Genomic DNA, 16,135 nt, shown 5'->3' with positions numbered 1-16,135 from the left:
ACAGAGGAAGTGAGAAAGCAAGCCACCAGGTCTGGGACTTGAACCATGGTTGGCCATGTGGGCGTGTCCAGCGCCTCAACCACTATGCCACCTGCTGGTCCCCAACAAAGGATACTTAAAACCTATGTTATATTAATAGTGTTGTCAAAGTCCAGGTAAAGATGACTTGTGTTTAGAAAAAGTCAGGTCCAGAATTGTCCTTGGTTGGGCTAAGATGGGAGGCTAGGATTCTGTACTTCTGTTCATCAGTCATTGGATGTGGCCTGTACCTTAAGGGGCGTAATCTTGGTGAGGCGGCCTCTACAGCTGAGGTCCTCCCTGAAGGGGCTGAGAGATGACAGCCTTCCTGACACCTGAGTGACTGCCCTTCAATGAAGGGGGATCTGGATGGAGCAGTCTGGGGTCTACTACAACTGCCTTTTTTGTTAAAACTACTATTTGAGCCATTTATTAGTAAAATTTGGGGGCCGATTCTTTTTGGTTAAAGTGGGCGTAGATATATTGTATCTATATCTACAGATGCTCATAAATCCCCCAGAGATGCTTTTGAGCATTCTCAAGATGGTTATTTTGTCGTTATTTTATTTATTTATTTATATATTTGAGAGGTTTTTGCTACAGGGTGCATACACTTGCCAAAAAGACAGAGAGAGACAGGGAGACAGAAAGTGAGAAATCAGCCCCCTAGGGGGATGGCTACGCTATAATCCCTTCTCCTCCATTCTCCTCTCGGGATCTTGGACACGTACGCACATGTGCCGGGCATGAGTTCAAGCCACTGGGTCCGGGACTTGAACTGTGGTTGGCTACATGGGAGTCCAGTGACATAACCACTACACTAACTGCTGGTCCCTATTATTATTTTTCTTTATTTTGTTACAGGGCACGTGTACTTATCAGAGACAGAAAGAGAGAGAGATGAAAAGTGAGAAAGCAAGCCATTAGGTCTGAGACTTGAACCACATTGGCCATGTGAGAGTCTAGCACCTTAGCCACCTCGCCACCTACTGGCCCCCAGCCACTATTACTTAATAGCATTAATTTTTCACATAGTTTCAAGTATAAATACTTTTAAAAAAATTATTTAATTCTATTTATTATCATTATTTTTTAATTCACCAGAGAGAGACAAAGAGGGAAAGTCACAAAGCAAGCTGCCAGATCTGGGACTCAAATCAGGGTTGGCCATGTGGGAGTCCAGTACCCATCCACCAAGCCACCTGCTGGCCCTGAAGTATAACGACTTTTTGTTTTTGTTTTTGGCTTCAAAGCCAAATTGATTATGAGTCCAACAAATTATGAAGGACTAATAATCAGTATGTATTAAGTACTAAGTCTTCCTTTTAGATTCATTTCATGACCTACCTATCGTGTAGTATGAATTTTAAAAATGCTATTTTGGAACATGACAGGAGGCTTAAATGAGGCAAGTATTAGGATATGTGGTTCTTTCCCCCTCCAGTTTTATTGAGGTATGATTGGTAAATAAAAATCATATATATTTAAGGTGTATGACTTGATTTTTTTGATTACCACAATAAGACTAGTGAACACATAGTTCTTATGAGAATAGAGACAATCTTTGTTTCAGCTTGTGCTTATGACTGACTGTATTAATCCCTCAAGATTCAGGGTATACTTTTTTTTTTGGAGAGGTTCTTGCTCTAGGGTGTGTGCGCTCACCAGAAAGACAGAGACAGACAGAGACAGACAGAGGTAGAAAGCGAGAAATCACCCCCCAGGGGAGGATGGCCACACCGCAATCCCTTCTCCTCCATTCTCCTCTCGGGATCTTGGGAATGCACACACATGTGCCTGGTGTGAGTTTAAGCTGCCGGGTCCAGGCCTCGAACTGCGGTTGACTACATGGGAGTCCAGTGACATAGTCATTATGCTAACTGCTGGTCCCAAGATTCAGAGTATAATTTTTGAGATAGTATTAGGTAATTCATTTTCTTTTTTTTTAAAGCCTTATTTAATTTTATTAATCATTATTATTTTTATTTTTAATTTTCTATGGAGCATGCATGCTCACCAGAGAGAGAGAGAGAGAGAGAGAGAGAGAGAGAGAGAGAGAGAGAAGGAAAGTGAGAAAGAAGGAAAAAGAAAGAGAGAAGGAAAGAGAGAAGGAAAAGAGAGAAGGAAAGTGAGACCAGGTCCTGGTCTCAAACTGTGGTCGACCATGTGGGAGTCCATCACCTTAACTACCATGCTACCTGCTGGTCCCAGGTGATCTACTTTCTAAATTTAGCCCTAGACTTTTTGCCTAGATGCCTTGCTTAGGTTTTTGAGCAGGACACCTGGTTTTTAATCATTACTTATTTCTATATCTCAGGTATAAAACATTCTTAAGCCTCATGCTTTTGCCCAAAATCATTGTTTTATAGACAAAACCCCATTTTTTTTCATTTTGTTTTTATAAAAGTACATTTATAATAGTTGAAAATGTAACTAGTGTTCATATTAAGAAACCTTTTGTATTAAAAATAAATTTCGACAGAGCATTGCATTTGATTTTTTTTGCTTTCAACAGAATTTCATGTGGTAGATATGTGTAGATTTAGTCTCTTCTTATAGCTAAGACATTTAAAAGTCATTTCTGATCTTTAACCCATTGAAATTATTTTTTGTTTTTTAAATATTTAATTGTATTTATTATTATCATTATTTTAAATTTACTATGGGGCATGTTCAACTCAGCAGAGAGAAAAACAGAGAGAGAGAGAGAGAGAGAAAGTGAGAAACTAAGCTGCCAGGTCTAGGACTTGAACCATAGTCAGCCATGTGAGAGTCCAGCACCTCAACCATACACCACCTGTGAGCTCCCAGTTCATCGGAATTAAAGATAAGGTATTTTTGAATTTTCAGAATGAAAGAAAATGATTTATAGATTCATAACATATCCAAGCTATGAAATAAAAATGAAATGATCTGAAAATTTTAAGTAAGTCTAGAGTTCTGGCTTAAATCCTTTGGCTGGTGGATAAGATATTAACTTTCAATAAAAAGCTGGGATTGAGGTTTTATTTCTGGATTGTAGACTATAACATGAAAGCTGTTTCTAAAAGGCCTTGGGGGGACAGTGGTTAAGATGCTGGACTCCCATACGGTTGACCGCAGTTCAAGTCCCAGACCTGGCATACTGAAACTCGTACTGGGCCTATGTGTGTGCATTCATGCCCAAAATCCTGAGAGGAGAATGGAGGTGAAGGGAATGCAATATGACCATCCCCCCCAGGGGTGATTTCTTGCTTTCTGTCTGTCTGTCTCTCTGTTTCTCTGACAAGTACATGTACTCTGTATCAAAAATCTCTTTAAAAAAAAAAAAGGCCATGGGCTTTGACGTGTTCTGAAGAAAAAATAAAAATAAAAGAAGCCTCAAAAAAACTCTTAAGCAAGCATTTAAATTGACTTGATTTCATTGTCAATCTCATTAGGACAAATAGCTTGAAGCTGGATGGCATAAAGAAATTGTGGGGGAAAGAGGGCTATCTTCCCAAAAAGGAAAGCAAAACTAGTGATGAAACTGAAGCTTCACCTGTTGCTCAAGAGAGCATAATACCAGAGAATGCAGATCAAGCTGTAACAAAAAAGGATCAATCTCAAGTCCTTACCCAGTCAAAAGAGGAGAAGGAAAAGCAGCTGCTGGCATCATCGTTATTTGTTGGGCTAGGATCAGAAAGTACAATCAGTTTGGTAAGTTTTCACCTTCATTCTTCTAAGAATCTGCATCTCGCCTTTGTACAAAAGGCTTCATAAAAGCTCCTGGCTGTCATCTGTACATGCAGCGGGAAATGGCTTCCCCAGCTCTCGGTCTCCATCCCTGCCCAGACCCAGAGCCACCCGTAACACACCTTTTATATTTCTGAGAGAACATCCAGTTGGCTGAGCTTGAGGCAGGTGTTCTCTTCAGTCCAGTCAGCGAGGCTAAGGGGCAGGGTCCAAATGAAGTCACAAGGAAGTCCATGGGCACTCTTACCCAGGCGGGTGCATGGGATAGTTCTCAAAGGGAAGCAGGCTGAATAAGAGTAGTTCACCAGTGTTGATAGGTGTGTGGACGAGGTACATCTTGTCATTTTTAGACTGACTTTCTTTCATGAGAGAGAGTAAGACAAGCACCCTCAACAGGGTCTCACACTGAGCTCCTCCCCTTCAGCCTGCCTGCCTTGCCAACCAGCCAGGATCCTGAGAGTATGTTCCCAGTGTGTACAGGTCAGCCAGGGAACTGAACCCATAACCTCTTCTATATGAATACAGCATTGTGTGAGCAACACATTCCTCCTGTACCAGAGTCGGCTCTCAAAATGGCATTTTTAACTGTGAAGGATAGGATTCAATTTAGATATCTCACTCAGAGGAGAATGGCCACATATAGTATGTTCTTGCAATATTATTCAGCCACTAAAAATGATTAGCATTGCATTTGTAAGATTAAAAATACTTAAGCTATATTAAACAAAAATGCAGAGCATAAAGTTTTAGTTTTTTTTTTTTTTTTTTTGGAGAGGTTTTTTGCTATAGGGCCTGTGCGCTCGCCAGAAAGAGAAACACAGAGAGACAGAAAGTGAGAAATCACCCCCCAGGGGTGATGGCTACACTGCAATCCCTGCTCCCCCATTCTCCCCTCGAGATTTTAGGCATGCACGCACACGCGCCCTACATGAGTTTAAGCCACTGGGTCTGGGACTTGAACTGCGGTTGACTACATGGGAGGTCAGCGACATAGCCATTATGCCAACCGATGGTCCCCATAAAGTTTTAGTTTTAAACACCTTGTTTAAAACTGAAATGGAAAGGAATTATGTAACAATGATAAATATATGCAGATACTAAGATTATAATGTTTTTTAAAACTTTGTATGCCCACGTATTAGTCTCAGAGTCAAAGAATGGTGGAGTGAAGGACAGGTGCTGTTTCTGAGCATCTGCCAACACCATGGTGGGCCAAGGAACCCACCTGGTACAAAATTGTGATGGGAACAGCATCCTGGTTCTCCTCTCTTGGTGGAATGTTCTCTGCATTCTCGTCAACATGGGCCAGATGGTATACATGTGCACTCCTAGCCTGTGTCTTTCTTTTCTAGACTCACTCATCTAGATCCCATTTATGTTAGAAGTTGATATTCCCTTAAGAAAAAACAAATACATGGATCAGCAGTTAGCGTAATGGCTATGTCGCTGAACTCCCATGTAGCCGACCACGGTTCGAGTCCTGGACCTGGTGGCTTAAACTCACACCAGGCGCATGTGCATGTGTGCGTGCCCAAGATCCCGAGAGGAGAATGGAGGAGAAGGGATTACAGCATGGCCATTCCCCTGGGGTTGATTTCTTGGATTGTGGCATGGCCATCCCCCCTGGGGGGGGTGATTTCTCGCTTTCTATCTCTCTGTCTCTATCTCTCTGGCGAGCGCACGTGCCCTTTAGCAAAAACCTATCAAAAAAAAAGAAAAGAAAAAAACAAATACATTCAGCCTAAAAGTACTGATAACGAATGTATCATAATGTTGTCTCAGTCGACGTTTGCAGCTCAGCAGACCTTGGGTCTTTGAGTTGTCCCAGCAAGCTGTGGTGAGAGGGTACCAGGGTTTGCTTTGATAAAGGCATGTTCTTTGATGCCTTGAATGGGGGAGTCTAAGACAAACTCATCTGCTGAGAGCTGGAAAAAGGTGTTGTTGAGGTTTGAGGGGAATGGAGGAGGTATAAGGGAACTGTAGTAGCATTCTGGCTAACTGGAATGATGTGAAGGTGGCCGCGTGGTCTTATAGCCCCCACCACGTGGCCACCTTCACATCGTCAGTCAATGCTTTATAGACAGAACCTTAGCGAGTTTGTAAATTGTCCATTTGAAATTTTAGAAGATGTTTAAATTTATGACTAGTAGAATAGTCTTATAGCCCCCAGCAGGATGGAGACATGGACTTAGAATAGTGCTGGTCTGCTGCACTGATTCTAGATAGAACTTTGTGAGCAGAACACTTGAACGATCACTCTTCTTACACAGATTTGCAGAGCATTCCTTAGAAGGTGTAGATCAAGGATGACAGATGTGCCGTTCCTGTCTCCTGAGTCTGACAAACATCATTAGTCTTACAGAATTCTTGCCTGCTGAGTGTTCCTGTCAGACACTGCCAGTTGATTCTTGAGATATAACTTTCCTATCCCTGCTTACTGACTTACAGGCCATAAAATCATAATTATTATATTTTGCTAAAAGGGTCATCCTTGTATTTGGGGATAACTTAATGCTTGTATAGGACAACTCTGGAAATGCAAAAAAATGGCCAGGCTTCTCACTCTTTCTAATTCACCCAGTTCTACAACCAAGTATTCTGACTAACAAGCTTTTTGAATTGTTAACTGACATTATGATCCAGTGTTTGATTTTTTTTTTAACTTTTATGTGTAGTTAATGACAGAAAACTTTAGCTAATAGCTCTGTTATGTAGCTGTCAGAATTTTAGGGTTTAGCATATTCCTCTCTGATTCTTTGTCAATCAGTGCTTTATAGACAGAGCCTTAGCAAGTTTATAAATTGTCCATTTGAAATTTTAGAAGATGTTTAAATTTATGACTGGTAGAATGGGTCTCTCTTTATGTTATTATTGTTTTATTCTTGCAGCTGGGGAAAGCAGATACTGTCTCTCACAAGTTCAGGCGGAAATCAAAGGTCAAGGAAAGCAAAAGTGGAGAGGCAACCAGCGCTCATAATATGACCTGTTCTTCCTTTAGTTCTTTGTCAAATGCGGCATATGAAGAAGATTATTATTTGAATACTTTGCAGGATAAAGGAGACAAAGAATTAAAGCAGCTCTCTCTGAATTCAGAACTTTTGGATTCCGAGTCACTCCCAGAACTCCCCTTAGTTGAGAAACTTTCAAATTGCAGGCTATCTGCGTCATCTTTGTTTGCTGATGACAACATGGAAATTTTTCATCCTCCTCTATCTACTGTAGCCTCAGTTGCCGAAGAAATCTCTTTAGCTTCTTCGTTGTTGGGAGAAACTACTGAATACATGCATTCAGATTGCGTGGAAGTCTGTAGTGATGAAACCATATCAGTGTCTTCTTATAAAATTTGGAGGGATGATTGTTTACTGATGGTCTGGTCGGTTGCTAATAAGAATGGTTCAGAATTGAAAAGTTCTAACATAGAAATTCTTCCTGAAGAAAATTTCAAGGTAAGACAAAGAATGGTTTATAATTTCTGCCTCAAATGGACATTTCTTACTTAGTGTTTCTACAGTGGGTTCTTCTGATGGTTTAGAAATTTCTCTCATTCTTAAGTCTTCAGAAAAACAGATACAGATAAAAGGTGCACCAATTTAAGCAATTATTTTCAGTAGGGATGAATTAACTCAACAGAGACGAAGTGTGATTAAGATTGTGTTGGGAAAGGCCATCAGTATAAAGTGAGTTTCAGTGGAGTACAGTAAAGAATGTAGGTTCTTTTATTTTTCTGTTTAAGAATTTATTTATTTAACTTTATTTTTTATTATTATTTTCCAGTTTGATCAGGCAGAGAGAGAGAGAGAGAGAGCGAGCGAGCAAGCCAGCCACCAGATTCAGGACATAAACTGTGGTCGACCATATGGGAGTCCAGTGCCTTTAACCACCATGCCACCTGCCGGCCCCAGAATGTAGGATCTTGACTTAGACGGCTTAGCGTTGAATCTTGCTCTGCAAATTAGCTGTGTTACAAGGTCACGTTGCTTAACTGCTCTGTGGTTCAGTTTCCACATGTTTAACGTGAGAATATTAATATTGCGTGCCTGTTCTAGGATTAAATGAGTTAACGTCTGTAAAATGCTTATAGTAGTACATGGCACATGCTGTTAATGGCGTTATTATTTTCAGTCTGTAATTTGTGTTTTTTCCTGTACTCATTAAATACCTCATTTATTGTTGTCAAAGCTGAAATGAAATTTTCAAATGTAACAAAACAGTGGAATATCAAGAAGCAGAATATATTGAAGATAAGTTGTGTATACTGTTCACTCTTTCTTTCTCTTACTGATTTATAATTCTATACTGAGTGCTTAGGCAGTTCTCTTTCTTCCCTAGCTCCAATAGACTGGTACAGTGATTTCTGGAAGTGTGTTTAATTATGTTATTGTGTTAATGTCCTTGGTAGAATTATGATGAGACTTGACTAGTATATTCATTTTCCAACAAAATGGGCCCAGTTTTTTCTGTGCTCTAGGATTTGTTGAATGAGATTGTTGTCTGGGTCACTGACCAGGACAGTAACTCTAGGTGTGCATTAGAATCACCAGCAGATGGTGTGATGGTTACGTCACTGGACTCCCATGTAGTCAACCACGGTTCAAGTCCTGGACCCAGCAGCTTAAAACTCACACTGAGTGCATGTGTGTACATGCCTAAGATCCCGAGAGGAGAATGGAAGAGAAGGGGTTGTGGCATGATTATCCCCCCTGGGAGGTGGTTTCTTTCTTTCTGTCTCTCTGTCTCTGTCTGTCTCTCTGGCAAGCGCAAGTGCCCTAAAGCAAAAATCTGTCTCTAAAAAAAGAGTCACCTGTGGAGGGCCAGCCGGTGGTATGGTGGTTAAGGTGCTTGACTCCCACATGGCTGTGGTTCGAGTCCTGGACCTAGTGACTTGCTTTCTCACTTTCCTTCTCTTCCTCTCTGGTCAAATTAAAAAAATAATAATAATAAAATAAATTAAATAATTATTATAAAAAAGAATCACTTGTGGAACTTAAAACAAAAACAATCTAGTTGCCTGAACTCTACCACCCGAGTTAGAATAAGGGTAGAGAATGAAAATGGAAGAAACCTGTATTATTATCATTTTAAAAACTTGTCTAGCTTTAAAAATGTGGTGTTAGTCAGGATTGAGGGCCACCAGACTGGAGTTTAATAATCTTTTTACTACAGACAGATCTGTAACACCATCTTTACTTAAGTTTGATTTGTGTACTATTATTTCTTAATTATCATGCTAGTGAATTTTTCAAATGACGGTATCAGTCATCTTCATGTTGTGGTTTGTTGTTAACTTCCCACATTTGTATGCTTTTACTGGTGTAAAAGTCAGTTAGATAGAAAATTGGTATTCCTATCACAGTCTGCATTGACCCCTTCGTCAGTGCTTCTACTACTTTACTTACAGATCACTGAGCAGCCTGGATGCTGTTTGCCTGCAGTGGAAGCAGAAGGCACCAAAAACTTTCATTACAGTGTCCAGATGGAGAAGCCTTGTACAGAAGGAAGTCTCTCTGGTGTTATAAAATACCAGATGATGGATACTCATTCTGTTCAGCTGGAATTTTCTGTAAACTTATCACTTTTAGATTTCATCAGGTAAGTATTTTCTGGAATGTTAATTCATTTTATTAATTTAGCAAATATTCATTAGGCCTCTTTCTCTGGACAGAAGCACTATGCGAGGTACTAGAGAGTATACAGAGACTGGACGCAGTCCCCACAGGGTGCTTCCAGGCCAGGAAGGAGAGGTTGAATATTCACATAAATATAAATATAAGTATGTGCTACAAGAAAATAAATGGTACCAGGAAATTATAATATGACACCTGATTTAAGTTGGGTTGGAAAGTGATCTCAAAAACTTCTGAGAGAAAATACAGTTTACAGTGAAATGACTTCAGAGATTCTGTATGGCTTCTTTTTTGTGTGTATGTTATAGGATGCATGCACTCACTTGAGAGAGGAAGTGAGGAATCACCCCTCAGGGAAGATAGCAGCACCACAATCCCTGATCCGTTCTCCTCTCAGGATTTTGAGCATGCATGCAAACATGCCCACTGTGATTTTCAAGCCACTGGGTCCAGGACTTGAACTGTGCACTTGGTCATGTTGGATCTGGCACCTTAACCACCATGCCACCTGCTGGCCCCTGCATGACTTTTTAAATTTTTAATTTTTACATGTGATACAGGGGATGTGTAGATGCATGAGAGGGAGAGAGAAAGAAGCACAGTCAAATGGTCTAGTCATGCCGTGACTCCCTTTCCCCAGCCCTCCAGCTCCTGTGTATTTCGGGTATGAACATATGTTCCTGGTGTGTTTTCAAGCTGACCCAGGGATCCAAACCCAGGGTCAGCATGTGGCTTCTATTGATAGCACTGCAATTTAGTTCACTACTCACTGTGCTACCAGGCTAGGCCAAGATGTCTTTTTAAACGTGTTTAAAGTTTCTCCCATTTGTATCTCATTCAGTTGATTAATCTTCCATGAAAATTTTTTTTGTTAAGCTTTGGAGACTGGAAGAAAATTACTCCAACCTAGTTATTAATCTTTCATTAAACACAGTAAGTTTTTAGCATTGTAGTAGGCACTGTGCAGTGTTAACAAAATAATTGAAAACAGTCTCTTCATTCTTTTCTGCTTGCATTTAGTTTTATGAATGTACTGTATTTGAGCTTTTTTTAAAATTGCCTGTGCTTTCTAGAGACAGAGAGAAAGCACCCCTCAATATGTGTTTGAGCAGTTTTTAAACCAAAAGGCTGCCTGAATCAAGAATGCAGAATACCAGTGAATATCTTTCAGGTTTTTTTCACCTCCACAGTCACTTGCGTTACATGCTGTAATTACTGCCCTCTCTTTAAAATCTTTTAGTAAGAACATACCTGTTAATCTGAGGCAGATTTCTGTTTGTGGTGCTGTATAAAATAAAATCCAAACTTCAAAGAACCTAATCTGTGACTGTGGTGGTTTATCCCATGATGAGCATTAGTAATCTGAAGATGTATAACATGTAGGGACCGGCAGTTAGTGTAATGGCTATGTTGCTGGATTCCCATGTAGTTGACCACAGTTCGAGTCCCAGACCTGGTAGCTTAAACTCACCCTGGGTGTGTGTGCATGCATGCCAAGATCCCAAGAGGAGAATGGAGGAGAAGGGATTGCAGCGTGGACACCCCCCCTGGGGGGTGATTTCTCGCTTTCTGTCTCTCTGTCTCTGGCGAGTGCACGCACCTTATAGCAAAAACCTCTCCAAAAAAAAAAAAAGATGTATGACATGTATAACAGTTCTGCACATGTTAATAAAATCCTCTGTATCTTCTTAAAATTAAGTCTTGATTATATATAATACATACTTATAAAAATACAAATGCTATAGGACATAAATATAAAAACTTCCCATAACACCATCCCCAGAGATACCAAGTTCTAACTATTTGATTTTTAGTTTCATGAATCTTGTTTTTTTTTCTGTATAAGAGAAGGAAAGAGAGAAAGAGACAGACAGAAATAGGTAATTTTGACTGTCTTGCAGTGTTGTGATCCTACTGCCATAGCCTTCCAGTTAACCAGCAGTACAGGCATTTGTAAGGACACAGAGTGCGCAGGTTGGCCTCGGAACTGAACCTTTGCCTCCCATGTAGCTTCCAGCCTTCCGAAGGGGAGCAGGTTTGTGTACCTCTGTGCCTGGGCCTCATGAATCATTTAAAAAGTATATTTGTTACAATTCTTTATCTTGGTCTAATTTATTTAGGTTCTGGATCTTTGAAGTCACATTCTTTTATGTAAGTTTAATGGAATGTCTCATTATCCTCAAACCCAAATATACATGAAAGAAAAGTCTTATATTTGAGTGATTCATGAAATTACTAGGTAAAAATCCCATTTGAATGACTAATAGAAAACTAATAGAGTGGTTTATTGAAAAGACATTTACAATTTAATTATACCTCTTGCTTTTAGTTTTCAGGTTAGAGGATGATACTAAACATTCTGATTCTCTTTGGTTTAAAACCTGGCGGCCTGAAAATTATGCCAGGTGCATATACACGCATGCCCAAAATCCCAACAGGGGAATGGAGGAGAAGGGATTGTGGCCTGGCCATCACCCCTAGGGGTTGATTTCTCACTTTCCCTCTCACTGTCTCTGTCTTCCTCTGGAGAATGTACACACCCTATAGCAAAAAACCTAACAAAATAAAAATTGTGTTCGACCCACATTAATAATGATTGTATTTTATTTTCATGAGTTATTTGAAATATATTTGTTTAGAATTGTTTCTTTTTTTGGACATAAATCTAATTTTAAAAATTATTTTCAGGCCATTAAAAATCTCAACTGAAGTCTTCGGCAAACTGTGGTTATCCTTTGCAAATGATGTGAAGCAAAATGTAAAACTGTCAGAATCTCAAGCTGCTCTGCCTTCTGCCCTGAAGACCCTGCAACAGAACCTGAGACTTCATATTATCGACATTATAGGTTTGTAGAATTACGAACACGCAATCCTGTGTTTCCAGGAACTTTCTCACAGCGGAACGCAAATCAACTTGTAACAAATGTCAGATTTCTTAGAGCTGTGTCTTCTATTACAAGTTTCTTTCAATGAGTGTTTTTAGACTAGCTTAAAAAATTTTCTCTTGGAAAACACACATACACACAGGACATAAAATTTACTCTCTTGATCACTTTTAAATGTACAGTTCCATGGTACGTGTATATTCACATTACTGCACGACCGTCAGTATCATCTGTTTCTAGGTTGTTTTTGTCTTTCTCATCTGATACTCTGTGCCGATGAAACACTATTTCCCCACGTCCCTTCCTGCCCAGCCCCTGGAAACTTTATTTTCTGTTTTTTTGATAATAGCCATCCTAATTGGTGTGAAGCTAACACCTCATTGTGCTTTCGATTTGCATTTCACTATTGATAGTGATGCTGACCTTCTTTTCACGTGCTTATTGGCCACTCACTTATCTTCTTGGAGGAATGTCTCTTGAGTCCTTTCGTATTAAATGATTTTTTATTTGCCGTGTAGGTAACGAAGGGCTGTTGGCCTGTCAGCTGCTCCCGTCCGTCCCCTGCTTGCTGCATTGCCGAGTTCACGCCGACGTGTTAGCCCTGTGGTTCAGATCTCCCTGCTCTGCTCTTCCCGACTATTTACTCTATCAGTGTCAAAAGGTGATGGAGGGATCCTAGCAGAAGCTCGCCTTGATTTTACTCCATCAAGATAAATGGTTTACATAGTTAAACTTGCTTACCAAAGTACAAAGAACTCATGGTACTTCTACTGAAAATAGGGATTATTACAAGTCGTGGTTTGTGTGTTTTCTTTATGGTTCCTGATCAAGAAAGATCCCAAGAAACTATATCCCTAACATTTTACTCAGGATTGTACAGTATGTTTGGGTCCCAAAAGAGTGATCCAAGCTAATGTTATAAACTGCTAATGATTTATATATCACTCAGTGTAGAGGGACTGAAAATATTTATTTTGTTATAAATAATTTTATAGCAAGTTTACTGTAGTGCTGTCTCACTTGTAGTAAACCAACTCTCAGTTCTCTGCATTAATGGAAGAGAGACCTGAAATTGATCAACCTAAACTTGACTCATGTCTGGCTTTAGAATACTATGTGTGTTTTTGGTTGGCACGTGAATACTTTCCAGTGTGTTTTGCTTAGACCAGTGTTGAACTAAGTTGGCATAGCACACTCTAGCAGTTGTAAGAGATCCATGAGCATGCTGGATACTGGAGGATCCAATCTGTGGTATATTTTTTAAATAGATAACTCATTGCACATAATTCCAAATCATTTGGCTTTAAAACTTATCTGTTTTCCACTTGCATTTATTTAAAAATTCAAAGTGAATGACTGTATTTTTATTTTTAAAACTCAGAGTTATTTATAAAATATTCTCATATAGTAACAAAACCCATAGGAAGTGCACAGTACCAAAGCAAACAGAAAAGGAAAAAGCAAACAAACAGAAAAAGGACTATTTAGTGTTGACATATCTTAGTTACCTCTTAAGTCAAGTCCTGTTGGCAAAATAAAATCTGTGATGTGACTGTAAATGGCAAAAAACTATCTTCCCTGACTTTTGGATCCATATAATGGATATAACTAAAGCAATGACTTGAGTATTGTTCAAGTTCTTCAGTAAAATATTTTAATGTTATAGTTGTGCCTATATATGCCCTTGGTCAGAACTATTATCAGGAAAAGAGGTTAAGCTAAATATGAATGATGGACCAAAATCCCGAGACTTCATTAACTGAAACAGTATTTTATAAAAACCTTATGGTGCTGTGGAAAATATTTATTATTTTGCATTTTCTGACACGTCACCATGGAGACTATTCAGGTAAATACAGTTCTAAGTCATTGCAGTTAATACTCTGGCTAATTGGTACTATTTATCACTTGGGTCAGGAATTTAGGTTAGCACATTCATTATAGTTGATAGAGATGCTAAGGGGATTCCCTAGTTAATAGATCTCGTTAATCATTTGTGTCTAGAGTAGTCTTCTCTAAAAAATGGAAGGATTTTTTTCTTGATTAATTTTTAAGTTACTCATTAAAAAAAGTTATATCTTGTTAATTTTATTCTTTCAAGAACATACAGTAAGACCTTGCTACAAGAGCAGTGACTGGAATTTCCTGCATAATAGGTTGCTGTGAATGGATCAGAACCGTCCTCAGGGTCCCAGCACTATCATGAGGAAAGGAATGTGCTGATCCAGGGGTGTGGTGGACACTGGTAGCCTGCCTCGTCTGCTTCCTTTTTATTCCTACCTCTGTCAGCAGCAGCCCCTGCCTCTTACCTGGTTCTGCATTTAGACAGAGAGGAAGTGCCTTCTCACGTTCTGAAGGAATGCAGCATGTAGCAAAGGAGGTGCTCTGATTTTTTGTGTCCTTACTTCCATGTGTTTGCATGATCACTGAGGCTGGTTGTGTGTGGAATGACGGGTAGAAGATGCTTAGCAAGCACATGGGCAGCTACTGGGGGGAGAGATTACAAAGAGCTTCCTCCTGCTTTGTTGCACAGGGTGTTGGTGAGTGTTAGCAGCAGTTGGCAGGAGAGTCATGCCAGGCACAGAGCTGTTGATGGTAGGAGATGCGAAGTGGTAGGTTTAGGGCTGGGAGCATGATTTAGGGTCTGCCAAGTGGAACATGGTGTCACTTTTGTTCTTTCGGAACCCACTAAATTAAAAAGGTAACAGGATTTCTACTAAAATGTTTAGCAGAATGTTTATAATTTTTATATTTTTATGATTTTAAAAACAACAGTAATGGAAGAGAGACTTTAAAGAATTTCAGAGCAGTATATATTCTGCCTAGAAATCATAGAATGTTAAAAAATGTTTTTTTTTTTTTTTTTTTTTTTGGAGAGAGAGGTTTTTGCTATAGGGTATGTGCACTTGCCAGAGAGACTGAGAGAGATGGAGAGACAGAAATTGAGAAATAACTCCTTCCGGGGGGGAATGGCCATGCTGCAATCCCTTCTCCTCCAGTCTCCTCTCAGGATTTTGGGCACGCACGCATATGTGCCTGGCATGAGTTTTAAGCTGCAGGTCTGGGGACTCAAACCGTGGTTGACTATGTGGGAGTCCAGCAACATAACCATTATGCCACCTGCTGGTCCTGGAATGTTTTTAATTTCGAAATCAGACATTACTAACCAGTCTTGCATCATAATACTTGTGACTATAAAAATAGAATGATTTTTGTGGGTAGATTCATTTTTTATACATTGGGGTCTTAATTTAGTAAGTCAGGGAGCAACTTCTGGAGTGAAAGCTGTGGGAGAATGCCCAGCCGTGTAAGTTTTGTTTTAGGCATCTTCGCTGAGAATGGAGATAGCTACAATGTGAGTCTGGAGGAAAATGGGGGAAGACCGGAAAAGCCTTAAGAGCAAACATAAGATCAGGCTTCTGCCATTCTAGTCCCTGTGGAAGTAGGCGGATTAGAGGCCCAGGGTTTGAAAGTGGGCCCCTGTAAGGGTCCTTCTAGAGAAACTGCAGGAGGAAGCCGAGCAGTTACGGAGTGCTCATGTGCCAAGAATACCAAGCACAGCGTGTGCTCTGCAGAGGAGCATTGTTTTAAATAATATTCTACCCAAATGTGGGAAAATTGCAGTATTTAATTTTTTCTTTTATTTTTGTCTGTAATATTTTAAAATATTGAGCTACTTGTCTTATATTTTTATAGATAAATGTGATCTTTGTCTCATGATTGTGATGCCACGCTGAAAGTGCACTGAACCTATTCATGTGTCTTTAAGATGTCTTGCTGTGTTAAAAATTTAGGAGAGAAAAATGCAAGTGAATAACAATTTAATAGGCATTTATTACCTTATTTTGGAGTTGACTTGTGTAATTTTAAAAAGTTCAGTTAAACGTAATAAAT

The 16,135-nt window shown here is 39.6% G+C and overlaps 1 protein-coding gene across 1 annotated transcript in view; it reads left to right on the top strand.

Annotated features, from left to right (window-relative positions):
* AP4E1 (adaptor related protein complex 4 subunit epsilon 1) overlaps nucleotides 1-14,905 on the top strand; it is an 89,489-nt gene extending 74,584 nt beyond the window's left edge. The window contains 5 exon segments of the mRNA XM_006168757.3: nucleotides 3,438-3,696; nucleotides 6,621-7,178; nucleotides 9,131-9,321; nucleotides 12,045-12,202; nucleotides 12,760-14,905. Of these exon segments, the coding sequence (XP_006168819.2) occupies nucleotides 3,438-3,696; nucleotides 6,621-7,178; nucleotides 9,131-9,321; nucleotides 12,045-12,202; nucleotides 12,760-12,920 (1,327 nt within the window). The 3' untranslated portion in view covers nucleotides 12,921-14,905.
* Nucleotides 14,906-16,135: the final 1,230 nt, after the last annotated feature.

Source organism: Tupaia chinensis, unplaced genomic scaffold, assembly GCF_000334495.1.
Source record: "Tupaia chinensis unplaced genomic scaffold, TupChi_1.0 Scaffold146140_1, whole genome shotgun sequence".
Lineage (NCBI taxonomy): Eukaryota > Metazoa > Chordata > Mammalia > Scandentia > Tupaiidae > Tupaia > Tupaia belangeri.
Note: the sequence above shows the minus strand (reverse complement) of the source record. Positions and strands in the feature narration are given on the sequence as shown.